We start from the raw sequence: 15802 nt of genomic DNA, 5'->3' as shown, positions 1-15802 counted from the left end.
TAATCATGCAGCACAGTTTTAATTAATCTGCAGAACCATTGGATTGGAATGCCTGTAGCCCAAATAGATTCTGATTCTGACTTTGTTCATTCTGTCTTTATCTTCTCTGCATGTATCTTCAGTGCCCCTTAAAACACTAGAAAAGCTGTGGGTGCAACAAATAAACACAGGAATTAATGATGACTTAAAACAGAAAAGGACTAGTTAATCTACATTGCAACTAAAATATGAAGCTCCTACTTACAGACCTGCCTGTGTCTTTATTGATAATTAATAAAGAGCACTTAGGTATTATTTCACTTATTACATCATGTTTAGGGACTTTGATTTAAAATTTTCAAGTATGATAACTGCATTGTGGTTGTCAGCATTTAGAATAATGTTTTAATGATAATGAAAGGTTACCTTATTAAATGTTATATTGCAGATACATAATGCATTTGATGATCTGCTCTTGTTGTTCTGAATATGTTTAGATAGAGTAAGATAGTTAGATATGTGCCCAGGTTTGTGTTTTGTTCTACTCTGGGATCATATTTTGGGGGGGTTGAAAATTTCTGTTATTTTTCTCTTTCGAAGGATTGCCTTGAAAAGTTCTGAACTGCTTTACATGTATGGTGCCCTGGACTCGCGGGTTAGAGCCTTGGTGTTCAGTGTCCGATGCTGGGCTCGAGCACATTCGTTAACGAGTAGTATTCCTGGTGCTTGGATTACAAATTTCTCCCTCACCATGATGGTCATCTTTTTTCTCCAGAGGAGGTCACCTCCTATTCTTCCAACACTAGACTACCTAAAAACCCTTGCAGGTGAGACTCAAAACATCTGTTTTCTCTCTAACTGTTTGAATGGATAGCAGTACCATGTGTTATCAAAGCCATGTGTGTGTGTTTGTTTATTGTTCAGTTGCTCAGTCAGGTAACTTTGCAACCCCATGGACTGCAGCATGCCAGGCCTCCCCGTCCTTCACTATGTACTGGAGTTTGCTCAGACTCATGTCCATTGCGTTGATGATGCCATCCAACCATCTCATCCCGTCTCCCCCTTCTCCTCCTGCCTTCAGTCTTTCCCATCATCAGGGTCTTTTCCAATGAGTCAGCTCTTTGCATCAGGTGGCCAAAGTATTGGAGCTTCAGCATCAGTCCTTCCAATGAATATTCAGGGTTGACTTCCATTAGGATTAATCTCCTTGCTGTCCAAGGGACTCTCAAGAGTCTTCTCTAGCACCACGGTTTGAAAGCATCAGTGCTTGGGCACTCAGTTTGTTTAAGGGTCATGTATTTTCAAAGTGTTGTGACTCTTATTAATAAAATCTAAAAACTGTTAATTTACTTAATGTCCACCAGGGGTCATGAGAGCTGATGATTTGTGAAGCAGAGGCCTTTAAAATTTTTCAAGAGCTCTGTCTTTCTGTGTCAGTTGGCAACATTGTTTACCATCTCCTGAGCCAATTGGAGCCTCTCCTGCCTTGACCAAGTTTGGAATGACCTTGGAGAAAAATATATCCCAGATGCAGCTTCTGATTGGAGCCCAGCTTACAAATGACTTTCCAAGTTTGAATCTATTTCCAGATTTCTCTTAGAAATGCCAAAAACCATTTCATGGTGTTTCAAGGTCCTAGATTTTTTTTTTTTTTTTGGTTGAAAGTTTATAGGCAATCTTAGGTAAATGGTTTTAGAATTAGTATACTATTTAATTTGTGTTTTAAATAAATTGAAATTTTGATAGTCTGCTGGGGGAGATACTAAAGTATTACAGTCTTAAATTATGAAAGGAAAATAATTCAGGGATTTACTCAGAAAATGTATATGCACTCCATCGTCTGCCCCTCCTATATATTGCTGCCAGATAATTCTTTTAAAGTACATTCCTAAAGTGGCCCTCTTTAAAGGGATTGTAAAAGGATTTTATTCCCTAGAAAATAAACCTCAGGCAGTTGGCTTAGCTTTGTATTATATAGGATCTTCACCTCTAGCCATTTTTCCAGCCTCTTCTCCCACTCTTTCTCTTCATGTGTTCCCACATTTCAGCCAATAACATGTTCATAACATTTCCTCTTAGCTCCTTTTTATATGATATTTGTTTTTCATCCTGGAACATGCCTTTTCTTCTCTATAAATTCTTTTAAGTTCACTTCCATGCCACTTTTCTTATTATTCAAATTAGAAGTAATCTCTTCTTTCCCTCAAACACTGTAAGTGTTGGTCCCACTTGAAAATAAGCTTTAAAAATCTCCGTGTGGTAGGTTATGGAAAGTAGGAAGTTTAGAGGGAGGTAGAGCAGTGGGCCTGTATCTCACCTTTGAGGTCCATGCCTGTGTTCATCTCCTCATTCGGTGTCATTCATTCACTCCGGATCTGTTGGCTACAAACTATGTGTCAGGTGTGGGTTTTGGTGCAGTGGTCTACATATAGACGATAGACGATGTTCTCAGGCAACGCTTAAATCTAGTAAAGAGATAAGATGCACACAAACAGAAAACCTGGGTAGGTCTCACCTATTAGCCGCCTGGAAAGAGCACTTCCTGTTCAGTCCTGCTGTGTGCACTGATGCTTAAGACTACTTTCCTAGAAACTGTTTGGGGAGGTATCATGGATTTTGGAGTTCAGAAGCGAAGAAAGAATAGAAACTGAAAAAAGGAGGCTGCTTTGAAGCAGATTTGTGTTAGCGGCACACCATCACACCTTGATGGTTCTCTCCCACCCCTGCTGCTGTCCGGCCCTCCGCATCCCTGCCTGGGGACATTTGCACCGCTTCTCCCTTCCCACTGCTCTGGTCTTAACTAACGGTGATTTTCAGAAATTCACATCTAATTGTAGTATTCACTCTCTTGAAATCCTTTCAGTAATTTTCCTATTATCTTTTTAAATTTCCACTAATTGTTTTAGAAAAAGAATATAATTTGTGAACAAATTTAAAATGACATGTTGAGTTTTTATTCCAAATCTATTTTAAGCCAAATACAAATTTAATCACATTCTACAGCATCAAAACATTCCTTTGATGGGAATTCTTTTATTTTCTACTTAAAAATACCAGGTTGGTTGTTTAACATTTTTCATGCTCATTCTTAAACATGGTCAGAGAAATCAGGCCATTTCAGTTGCTTTTTTCCACATAGCAAATTATAGGTGTGAATTGCTAATAAATGTAAAAGTGAACTTGATATAATTGTTGCTACTTTTTGATCATTGATTTTTAAACTTCTAGTGAAATCTTGAACTTTCTATGAAATACTTTTTCATAGGTAAATGTGTGTTTGAAGGATGTGGTAAAGATAATTTTGAGAAGAATGTATCTAAATTTTTTTTCCTATTCATTTACATGTTCTTTAGAATCCATGCTTTTTATACTTTCTGATTTTAACCAGGGGTCCCAGACCAATGTATCTTCAACAGTATATGGCTAAGAATAAAAACAATGTTAAACTGTGAAATCATTGCCATCATGGGAACCCCGTGGTTCATCAGCTGAGGGGCTTGAGTCCTGTTACAGTCATTTTCTTCTGAACTGTGCCTTTCGTTTGATATTCAGATAGAGCCTATCAATTTGTATTGTTTCAAAAAGAAGAAAGTAAGAGAGTAAGCTTGCTTGATTGCCTGGTAGTTTATTAGTAGAAGGCAGTGTCAGTTTGTGGAACACCTGTCAGCACTTCTAGGACTCTGTCAACCACTGTTTGAAATCTGGAAGTTGAAGTCCAGAGCTTCTAGCTTTGCGTTTAGGGTCCCTCATGATCTTTGTCTTCCTCCGCTTCTTGTACCTTCTCTCCTCTGTGCAGCTCAGGAGCTGCAGTTCTCCACACTCCTCACTGATCCTAGAGCCTCTGCACTTCTGCATCTTGTGCCTTCGCCTGCAGTGGCTTCTTCTCCTGCCTTCTCTTTTTACCTGGAGAAGCTCATCCCGATCAAGCCAGGGAAGAGAAGAGACAAACCCAGTCCAGAATGTGACTTCTTAGGTCTTTCCTGGCTTCCTCTCTCCTCCCTTCCTTCTCGGAGGTGGTGCCCTGGTGCCTTCCAAGCACCTGGAACACACCTGTATTGTGACAACTATTAGATTGTTTTTGACCTGGCTGCCTTGACCAAGCGTTTCTAGGTCAGGCTGTCTCTGCATTTTCCACTCCTGGCTTAGAGGAGTTCAGTAAATAGATTCAGATGATTGGATGAACATTTTAAAGTTGAAGGCTGTTTGTACTGAGCCCAATGGCAGCTTTCATATTTTGGTTATTCTTGAAGTTTGTCTCTTCATGTTCTCTTACAGTCTCTACTGCTTTCCCCGTGTGTCTCTCTTATTTTCTTGCGTTTTCTGTCTTGTTTTGGCTTTGGTCCCTTTGTAATATTTACTTCTGTGCTTAATGCTTTTAATCCAGCATCTTCCTCTTATAATCAGTCATTTGATTAGAGTTCTTTTGTTTAGGTTGCCTGTTTTTCTTTCCTATGATGAATTAAAGGTTTCAAGAAGAAATGACTGGGTGGCACTTTCAGCAAGTTTGATGCAGAGACCCCAACATAGAAGAGAGCTTTAGTTGCTCATTCTCCGTGACCCAGTGACAATTCTTTGAGTTCCAGGCACTTGGGTGAAATTTTTTTTGCATCATCTAAGTTTCCTATGTTAGAACATGCTCTTTCAGTCTTTTTTTCTGGAAGAGAAGGCCTGGCTTCTGACATGCTGAAACTTTGGCGTTTATTACACCATTTGTTGTGTTTAGAACAGTTTTCCCACTCTCAAACGTGTCTTGCATCTCCTAGTATAGAGATTCTTTCTTGTACTGTCTCCAGGGTAAACCTGACATTTTCTGTCAGGAAGAGACCTGGGGGTCTCACTGCTCTAAGCATCAGGCATCCAGGCTGGGCCCTTCTGGTCAGACCTGGCACTTCAGCTGCTAAGCTTTTGGAGGCTCTGCCTGAATGTCTGGTTTCTTCTTGGCTTTCTTTACTGCTGGTTTAGGACCCAGTGTTCTCAGATCTCCTTCAGTCATTGCTGCTTGTTCATCAGTTCTTCAACGTAAAATTTTTGGTTGCTCTTGTCTTTCCTATTCTCCATCTTTAAGATTTTATGTCATTTTACTCTCATTTCAGTAGTGCTTTGGGGTAAAGGTAGATGCTGAGTTTATATCACCATCTTTACCCCAGAGCATGTGCTCTGAAACAGCATGTAGGTGCCACCCAGAGGGGCTGAGTGTCACTGGCATGCGTGGCCTGGTAGGAGGGGTAATAGGACTTGACCTTGTCTGTAGATTGCCAGTGTTTCATACAATACTTCTAAGAAGTAAGTAATTTCCATAGAAATGAACAGAGAGAAATAGGGTGGCATAGGAGCTTCCCAGGTGGCTCAGCAATAAGGAGTCCACCTGCCAGTGCAGGAGACATCCCTGATTTGGGGAGATCCCCTAGAGTAGGAAAGGGCAACCCTCTCCAGTATTCTTGCCTGAGAAATCCCATGGACAGAGGAGCGTGGTGGGCTACAGTCCATGGGATCGCAAAGGGTTGGACATGACTGAGCGACTGGGCATGCACACATACAACAGGCTGTCATGTTTGAATAGGCTGAGAATGATTTCTCTACGGCAACATGGTTCAGTAGAGCTTCCTGTCATCACATTGTCCATTGGGCAGCCACTTGTTACCTGTGGCTCTCAGGCACTTGAAATATGGTTAGTGTGACTAAGGAACTGAATTTTTAATTTTAATGGCTATCATTTGTATATTAGTTTAATAGCAGAAAAACAGGAGCGAGAGTAAAAAGGGAGAAGACTCAACAGCTGAGTTGTTTCCTGGGTTTGAATGCTTTAGGGGTTTTGAGAAAACAAAACTGGCCCTGTCTTAAATCAGGGGGTCGTTTTTTTCCTTCAAGTTTTACTGCTTTCTGTTAAAAACTTTTTCTGGTGAAGACCAACAGTTATAGACACAGTCTGTTTTTCATCACTGTACATTCCTAGAAATATTCAGTACTTTAATATAGATATACTTTAAAGTGGATTTACTTTTCTATTGTAAATATATTCCTGGAAAAAAGAAAAATAAGACACAGCAGCTAGAAGAGCATCAGTATATATGACTGGCCTGCTGATAATTTGAAATAATAAGGCATGTGCCCAGGTCCCAGGAAAAATAAATCTAAGTGGACCTGTATATAAATTCTTCAGTTGTATAACAGTGCACATAAAATGTGCTGTTAAAAAATGAGTAACAGTTTTAGAATTTAGTATCAGTGTTAGAATCTGGAATGATTTTTGAGTACTTAAGTCAGTAACCAGGGTTTTAACCAAAAAATAACCAAAACCACACCAAAAAACGGGAGGTGGTAGTTTGAAGAAACCTTGTTTTATGAATTTCTCTCTGGCTGTTACAGATAATCATTCAAAGTCAAATATCAGCTAACATTCAGATTCTTGGTTATGTGCCTGCTGTATGCTGGACACTGTTGCTGTGGACTGGCCAGTGGGAAGAGGGAAGGTCATCACTGCCTTGGACTGGACAGTGGTCTCTCTAGTCCCAGACTGGGGTCAGGGAGTAGATAGCATGAATGCAGCCATAGTGTGGTCAGGTGCTTGCTGATGGAGCACAGGACAAAAGGCTGGGCGCCCCCTTACAGCTAGGAAAAGAGAAAGCCTTTTTAGTGGGGGTTGATTAGTCTTTTAAGAGTGGGAGTTTGTTTGCCTGCATTTGTACAGTGGGAGGTGGATTAGAATGGATGAAGGATTTCATGGTGGCTGTATATTTATCCATAACTAGGGAAGCGATTACCTCTAAAGATGTAAATACTGTTAGGAAAGGTGAATTGTGTGAGTCCACTGTGCTGTTAAATGAGTCTTACTGAATCCCGGTCACTGCAGAGGCCTGCCTCTTAGAAATTACCAGAAGTTTTTCAGAACTCTTAGAACATTCAGTTTGTATGTGTCTTGGATGAGTTGTCGAAAGTAAATGCACAAAAGGGTAATAAGACTGAAAATGGAGATCTAAATTAAATATCATTGATCAAAGATAGTACCAGGATTTAAGTTAGTGAAAGATGGGAACGGTCTACATTTTCATTTATTACTAGAAAATTGATGACCTCAGAGGATAGATTACGAATCATTGAGCGTCGATGGACAGTCTGTTCACCAAAGTTCCTGTAAGGTTAATTTTACTGTAGTATAATTGCTCTCAAATCCTTTTTAATGGAGTTTTAATCCTACTATTTATACTATATATAAAAAACCCTGACCAATAATCAGATCAGATCAGTCGCTCAGTCGTGTCCGACTCTTTGCGACCCCATGAATCGCAGCATGCCAGGCCTCCCCGTCCATCACCAACTCCCGGAGTTCACTCAGACTCACGTCCATCGAGTCAGTGATGCCATCCAGCCATCTCATCCTCTGTCGTCCCCTTCTCCTCCTGCCCCCAATCCCTCCCAGCATCAGAGTCTTTGCCAATGAGTCAACTCTTCGCATGAGGTGGCCAAAGTACTGGAGTTTCAGCTTCAGCATCATTCCTTCCAAAGAAATCCCAGGGCTGATGTCCTTCAGAATGGACTGGTTGGATCTCCTTGCAGTCCAAGGGACTCTCAAGAGTCTTCTCCAACACCACAGTTCAAAAGCATCAATTCTTCGGCGCTCAGCCTTCTTCACAGTCCAACTCTCACATCCACGCATGACCACAGGAAAAACCATAGCCTTGACTAGACGGACCTTTGTTGGCAAAGTAATGGTCTCTGCTTTTGAATATACTATCTAGGTTGGTCATAACTTTTCTTCCAAGGAGTAGGCGTCTTTTAATTTTATGGCTGCAGTCACCATCTGTAGTGATTTTGGAGCCCAGAAAAATAAAGTCTGACACTGTTTCCACTGTTTCCCCATCTATTTCCCATGAAGTGGTGGGACCAGATGCCATGATCTCCATTTTCTGAATGTTGAGCTTTAAGCCAACTTTTTCACTCTCCTCTTTCACTTTCATCAAGAGGCTTTTTAGCTCCTCTTCACTTTCTGCCATAAGGGTGGTGTCATCTGCATATCTGAGGTTATTGATATTTCTCCCAGCAATCTTGATTCCAGCTTGTGTTTCTTCCAGTCCAGCATTTCTCATGATGTACTCTGCATATAAGTTAAATAAACAGGGTGACAATATACAACCTTGATGAACTCTTTTTCCTATTTGGAACCAGTCTGTTGTTCCATGTCCAGTTCTAACTGTTGCTTCCTGACCTGCATATAGGTTTCTCAAGAGGCAGGTCAGGTGGTCTGATATTCCCATCTCTTTCAGAATTTTCCACAGTTTATTGTGATCCACACAGTCAAAGGCTTTGGCATAGTCAATAAAGCAGAAATAGATATTTTTCTGGAACTCTCTTGCTTTTTCCATGATCCAGCAGATGTTGGCAATTTGATCTCTGGTTCCTCTGCCTTTTCTAAAACCAGCTTGAACATCTGGAAGTTCACGGTTCACATACTGCTGAAGCCTAGCTTGGAGAATTTTGAGCATTACTAGCGTGTGAGATGAGTGCAATTGTGCAGTAGTTTGAGCATTCTTTGGCATTGCCTTTCTTTGGGATTGGAATGAAAACTGACCTTTTCCAGTCCTGTGGCCACTGCTGAGTTTTCCAAATTTGCTGGCATATTGAGTGCAGCACTTTCACAGCATCATCTTTCAGGATTTGGAATAGCTCAACTGGAATTCCATCACCTCCACTAGCTTTGTTCGTAGTGATGCTTTCTAAGGCCCACTTGACTTCACATTCCAGGATGTCTGGCACTAGGTGAGTGATCACACCATTGTGAGTATCTGGGTCGTGAAGATCTTTTTTGTACAGTTCTTCTATGTATTCTTGCCATCTCTTCTTAATATCTTCTGCTTCTGTTGGGTCCATACCATTTCTGTCCTTTATTGAGCTCATCTTTGCATGAAATGTTCCTTTGATATCTCTGATTTTCTTGAAGAGATCCCTAGTCTTTCCCATTTTGTTGTTTTCCTCTATTTCTTTACATTGATCACTGAAGAAGGCTTTCTCACCTCTTCTTGCTATTCTTTGGAACTCTGCATTTAGATGTTTATATCTTTCCTTTTCTCCTTTGCTTTTCGCTTCTCTTCTTTTCACAGCTATTTGTAAGGCCTACTCAGACAGCCATTTTGCTTTTTTGCATTTCTTTTCTATGAGAATGGTCTTGATCCCTGTCTCCTGTACAATGTCACGAACCTCTATCCATAGTTCATCAGGCACTCTATCTATCAGATCTAGGCCCTTAAATCTATTTCTCACTTCCACTGTATAATCATAAGGGATTTGATTTAGGTCATGCCTGAGTGGTCTAGTGGTTTTCCCTACTTTCTTCAATTTCAGTCTGAATTTGGCAATAAGGAGTTCATGGTCTGAGCCACAGTCAGCTCCTGGTCTTGTTTTTGCTGACTGTATAGAGCTTCTCCATCTTTGGCTGCAAAGAATATAATCAATCTGATTTCGGTGTTGACCATCTGGTGATGTCCATGTATAGAGTCTTCTCTTGTGTTGTTGGAAGAGGGTGTTTGCTATGACCAGTGCATTTTCTTGGCAAAATTCTATTAGTCTTTGCCCTGCTTCATTCCGTATTCCAAGGCCAAATTTGCCTATTACTCCAGGTGTTTCTTGACTTCCTAGTTTTGCATTCCAGTCCCCTATAATGACAAGGACATCTTTTTTTGGGTGTTAGTTCTAAAAGGTCTTGTAGGTCTTCATAGAACCATTCAACTTCAGCTTCTTCAGCGTTACTGGTTGGGGCATAGACTTGGATTACTGTGATATTGAGTGGTTTGCCTTGGAAACAAACAGAGATCATTCTGTCATTTTTGAGATTGCATCTAAGTACTGCATTTCGAACTCTTTTGTTGACCATGATGGCCACTCCATTTCTTCTGAGGGATTCCTGCCCACAGTAGTAGATATAATGGTCATAATGGTCTGACTTAAATTCACCCATTCCAGACCATTTCAGTTCGCTGATTCCTACAATGTCAACATTCACTCTTGCCATCTCTTGTTTGACCACTTGCAATTTGCCTTGATTCATGGACCTGACATTCCAGGTTCCTATGCAATATTGCTGTTTACAGCATCGGACCTTGCTTCTATCACCAGCCACATCCACAGCTGGGTATTGTTTTTGCTTTGGCTCCATCCCTTCATTCTTTCTGGATTACTTCTCCACTGATCTCCAGTAGCATACTGGGCACCTACTGACCTGGGGAGTTTCTCTTTCAGTATCCTATCATTTTGCCTTTTCATACTGTTCATGGGGTTCTCAAGGCAAGAATACTGAAGTGGTTTGCCATTCCCTTCTCCAGTGGACCACATCTGTCAAATCTCTCCACCATGACCCGCCCATCTTGGGTTGCCCCACTGGCATGGCTTAGTTTCATTGAGTTAGACAAGGCTGTGGTCCTAGTGTGATTAATAGGGCATGTTAATCTATAGCTTTGCTTTGTGTGATTATAAATTTCTGAAGTAGGGAATATCTTTGAAATAGAATGTGAAATATTTTCCATTTCTGTTTATTTAAGATGCAGAAGATAAGTGTATAATAGAAGGCCACAACTGTACATTTGTTGGCGACTTGAATAGAATTAAACCTTCACGAAACACAGAAACACTAGGTAGGTGTTTTCCTTTTCTTTGTTCCTTTTTGGACTGAAATAGACTTTCTTATTATCTTTCTTGTTTTATTTTCTTACAGAATTACTACTGAAAGAATTTTTTGAGTATTTTGGAAATTTTGCCTTCAATAAAAATTCCATAAATATTCGACAGGTAAGTACTATTTCATATTTGATTATTAGGTATATGGTCTTCTATTGTACTAATATTTAATGAGTGTAGTTTTCAAAGCATTCTAACAAATGTCATTGTATGTCAACTCTTGATGATAGAGTGATAAAAAATTGACACGTATTGGAGCTATATGACTTGGGCCAAGATTCATCTAGTAGACCAGTTCTTTTCAGCATCTGTCTTTGTCAGTTTGCCATGATATCTTTGTCATCACCTACTACTAAGACTGTATCCTTCAAAATATGGAATATATTCTAAAAAGTTTTTTAGAAAGCATAATTTTATATACACTTCTATAAACCAGATTGAGTTTCTGTGGAAGAAATGGAATACCTAGTCTCAAAGATAGATTTTAGTAATTCCCTCAATTTGAGCCCTTAGGGTTTAATTTACCTAGGCAAGTGAATTTATTATTTTGGTTCATCTGAGTAGGCTGAATGACAGACATTTTCCGTAAAAGAAGAGCCATCAGAGCAAACTCCAAGCAGAATCTGTTTACAAGTGGGGGATACGTGAGATGGCCTCTGGGTTTATTCTGTTTAGTGTGTGGATATTTGGTTACAGCCCGTGTAAGACTGGCTTCATAAAACACATACTCAGATATTCTTTTTTGCTGTTTTTTCAACTCTCCTTTTTTCATCCTTCCCTGACCCTTATCCTGTTCATGGAGACTTTGTTTAAAAAAGGAAAAAAAGAGAGAAAAAGTGTGGGATAGAGAGGGTAAGAGACACAGAGCTCTGGAATGTAGTTTAGAAGACAAAGGTCATAGAACACAGGAAATGCTTCCCCCTTTATATGCCCTCACTACTCAGGGCTCAGAGAGAACGGTAGGACAGCACCCCCACTGGACAGTGGCTTGAGAGGCATTAGGGAATTAACAGGGGCTGCCCACAGTGGAGACTCCTGACTTGGTTTTATAGTATTTATGTATGTGATATCATTTGAAAGAGGAAAAGATTATGTAGATTAGTGGATCACTGATGTTCATGAGTCATCTCTAGCTTTTCCTTTTAATTCTATGAGATATCTCACCTGGCAGAGCCTTGTTTAAGTTGAATCTTTAGGAATGTATATAGGAAGCTTTTAATGTTTTAAAATACATAATGGATAATCCTTTGTTCCTTCTCTACCTTTCTCATTTCATACTTGTGAAACATTAATTATTATATTTAAGGCTTCTAATTTTGTGTGCTTCTATTTTGTGTGTAATAGATATGTTTTTAGGAAGTCCCCAAAATAACTATCTTATGCCATTTTTCTTTTCCATATTTTTTTTTTCCTTCCCAGTTCTATTCTGTTAGATAAATGTTATGTTATTTTAAAAATACTTTTATTGGTTGACTTAGTCCAGATACCTCTCATTGGAGCAGTGACATCATCATCCATAGCTCATAAACCTAATTTATTTTTCTCTAAAGAGCACTCATAAAACCAGTGGAAAAAGCCAGTCAGAAGTACACACACATATATACACTAACACATAACATGCATACATACCGAGCTCCCTTGGGGAAGAGATTCTTTACTCTGTAAAGTTAGTGCTGGTGTTTTATGTGTTTTTGACATTTTATTAAACCAAACAGTTTCTGTATCTGAGCCCTTAATATATTCATACATCTTTTTCTTCCTGGTAATGATCTACAGGGAAGGGAACAGAACAAACCAGAATCTTCTCCACTGCACATTCAGAATCCTTTTGAAACTTCTCTCAACGTTAGCAAAAATGTAAGTCAAAGCCAACTGCAAAAATTTGTGGATCTGGCCAGAGAAAGTGCCTGGATTTTACATCAGGAAGGTAAAGACCGCCCTTCGCCATCAAGTAATCAGCCTTGGGGGTTGGCAGCCCTGCTGCTACCTTCTGTAGCAAATAATATGTCTCTTTCCAAGAAGAAAAAGAAGCCTGCAAGTGAAAGAATTAAAAACTTGTTGGATTCCATAAAAAGTAGCGGTGCAGAAAATTCCACAGCCACTAATGGGAGAAGAGCAATTAGCACTCAGGCATGATGGCTGCTCATTTGCTTTCAGAACTGGTTTTATCCTGTAAGCTGGTCGCTGACTGCCTGGAAAAACTGTGTGAAGCCCTGGCAGGTCATACTTCCATCCAGTGTCTCTCTTCTCATGATCTTCCTGTCGGGCCCTTTAAACTGGTCTGAGATTCTGCGATATGTTCAGTCTGAAGGCAGTGGCACCATATGAAAATGCTAGCCATAGGAACAGGTGAAAGAAGATTAGAATGTACTTCAGATAAAATATACAAAGCAGGTGGGAAAAATCAGTCCTAGAATCAAACCATTGTTGATATCCGCATCAGTCTCTGGGTGTAAATCATTTAAAGGGACTTCTAGGTATGTATATATGTAGGCAATGAATACAATAAAGTTGAGAAATTTGATAGAACTCCTTAGTTTTGTATTCTTCCAAGTATTCTTTCACATATAAATACAAACATATTGGTACTGATTTCCAAAAACGTTAATATTTTTAAAAGAGATGAATATAGGTACTTCAGTTAGTACATTCTAGATATTCTAAGCTAAAAATATAAAAATATTGGTACTGTGTATTTAAAAATATTAATCAGCTTTTCTATCTTCAAAAATAAAATCCTTTTTCTACTAGTATGTGATATTCCAATATTCCTTCAATCTTGTTTCAGAATTCTTTCTCCCTGTGGGAAGTAGATAGTATTGAAGTATAATTTCCTTTATAGTCTCTGTAGAGTGACTGTCAGTTTATGAAGCAAGTAGTATAGTGTCTGAGAACACAAACTTGAGCCAAACTGCCTTCGTGGTGAATCACTGTCTCTTTGGGTCTCGTCTGTAAAATGGGGGTGATGGCAGCGCCTCCTTTGCGGTGGCTGTGGAGATTAGATCAGCCCACAGGAAAGTGCAGGGCCATAGGCAGGCCTGGCATGTAGTACCGTATTTGTAATGTTGGTGGTAGATAGTCATTATTCATGCTACTCAGAACTCAGATTGAGAGATTGTACTGGTTTTCAAAATAGTTTCCCATCTAAATTTTAGGTCAGAAAGTATGAGCCCTGCTTGAGGTCTTATGGGAAACTCACTAATAGAACTGTTGTGAAGCAGGTAAGTTCTGTGCCCATGTGGCTAGGCAGTTCACTTTCACATCTGAAACCAACAAGCAGGCATCAGTGTTCTATTCAAGTGGCGTCCTTAAACTAAAAGCTGTTTTTCTTTCCTTTTCTGGCGGGGGAGGGGGGCTGCATGCAGCACAGCTTCTGGGATCTTAGTTCCCTAACCAGGGATGGAACTTGGGCCCCAGCAGTGCAAGCACTATGTCCTAACCACTGGACTGCCAGGGAATTCCGTGTTTGTTTTTTTAATTAGGTTAATTCTGTTGGACTAGATATGTGTACTGAGAGCTAGAAAGAGGTTTAAAAAGCATATTCAAGCGTTTTTAAATGATTTTTTCTATTCATAAGTATTTAACTGGACATATTTCTTTTTTAGGTTGGTGTTAAGTCTAAAATGATCATTTAAAGCACATAAAGCATTAATGTGTATATGTGTTCACATTTCTTTTTGTTTTTATAATTTATAGAATAACTTTGACACCCTAGGTCTGTTTTACTTTGCAGAATGAGGTTTACTTACGAGATGAGTTTTAATTTACATCAGTCTTTTACATGAAGTTTTCTTTCTAGTAAACTGCATAAGGACTACAAACAAATTTATAATGTTTTCTCCTAAGTTCATTGTGTATGTGTGAGTCGTTTAGTTGTGTCCAACCCTTTGTGACCCCATGGATTGTAGCCTGTCAGGTTCCTCGTCCATGGAATTCTCCAGGCAAGAATACTAGAGTGGGTTGCCATTCTGTTCTCCAGGAAATCTTCCCAACCCAGGGATCAAACCCAAGTCTCCTGCATTGCAGGCATATTCTTTGTTATTTGAGCTACCAGTGATGCTAATAAATTCATTGTATCACTTTCCAAATTTTTAAAAAATAGTTTTTATTAATCTTAGGGATAATCAGTAGTTATTTGTCATTGTCATTTCTTAAACTAATTGCAGCAATAAAGGTAAAGAAAAATTTTTAAAGTTTTTCTTTTCTAGCTGTTATGAGGCTTTTAGTCACTAGCTCTCATGAATAATGGGTTTTATTCTCTATGTGAAAATAATTTGATATGAGTTTACCTGGATCACATTGCTTTCAGTGTACATCGTTCCTGATTTTATAGCGCACTAGTCTGATTCCTGAGTTATTACCCATTTTTAGGAAATTAGAGAATTGACCAAGCATTCTAGGAAAACAACATATGATCTGTCTCCCTCACAACTTCCAGTTGTCATAGAGAAGAGGTAATAAGACATTTGAAGTAGGACTTTCTTCCTGCTCTTGTTTACTGCTTCCCTCTTTGTTTTGCTCTAGGTTGAGAACAGAATTAGACTCTTAAGTCACCTCTGTTTCCTAGAAATCCCCTGGCCTTAGAAGTACAGCTCTATTCGCTTCCCTACAGCCTGCTGCTGCCGACAGTAGGAAAATGCAGCATTTACATGTGAGTTAACACCTGCGCAGGGAACACCCACCACGAAACCAGCAGACGAGCTGCCAAGCAGCCGCGGCTGGTCCGGGTAGCAGCTCTCTGGTCCACCCTCCAGAGCTTGGTGTTCAGTGGTGAGTAGCTGTCTGCTCTCGGTTCATCCCCTTCAGGAAACACTGTAGGAGTGGAATATTCAAAATACTGTAGCAGGGAAGAACTCTTTACTACCAGAGATGATCAGAGAAGGTTTCATCAAGTAGGACGGTAGGCTTTGAAGGGACCATGGTCTCTGTCGACCAGAGGAGGGACATCAGGATTATCGTTCTGGGAACAGAAGACAGTGTGAATAGGTGTCAGGGAGATGAAGTATGTTTGGAGAAGGGGCAGTCCAGACAGGTGGGGTGGAGTTTTTGCTGTGATGCTCAGAGTCAAGGTTTAGAGAGATTGTGAAGGATGGCCTGTGGCAAGTTAGGAGGTTGAGTATATTTTCAGTGGTAAAGCATTGAAGATTTTTGTGTATGA

At 39.8% G+C, this 15802-nt stretch overlaps 1 protein-coding gene across 1 annotated transcript in view; it reads left to right on the top strand.

Annotated features, from left to right (window-relative positions):
* Positions 1-13173, top strand: part of MTPAP (mitochondrial poly(A) polymerase) — a 30918-nt gene extending 17745 nt beyond the window's left edge. The window contains exons 6-9 of the mRNA XM_061436245.1: positions 580-806; positions 10509-10601; positions 10682-10755; positions 12421-13173. Coding sequence (XP_061292229.1) covers positions 580-806; positions 10509-10601; positions 10682-10755; positions 12421-12780 — 754 coding nt within the window. The 3' untranslated portion in view covers positions 12781-13173. The remainder of the gene's footprint in view (positions 1-579; positions 807-10508; positions 10602-10681; positions 10756-12420) is intronic.
* Positions 13174-15802: the final 2629 nt, after the last annotated feature.

The sequence above is a fragment of the Bos javanicus genome, chromosome 13, assembly GCF_032452875.1.
Source record: "Bos javanicus breed banteng chromosome 13, ARS-OSU_banteng_1.0, whole genome shotgun sequence".
In the NCBI taxonomy this organism is placed as follows: domain Eukaryota; kingdom Metazoa; phylum Chordata; class Mammalia; order Artiodactyla; family Bovidae; genus Bos; species Bos javanicus.
The sequence above is the reverse complement of the archived record's forward strand: the minus strand, read 5'-3'. Positions and strand labels throughout refer to the sequence as shown.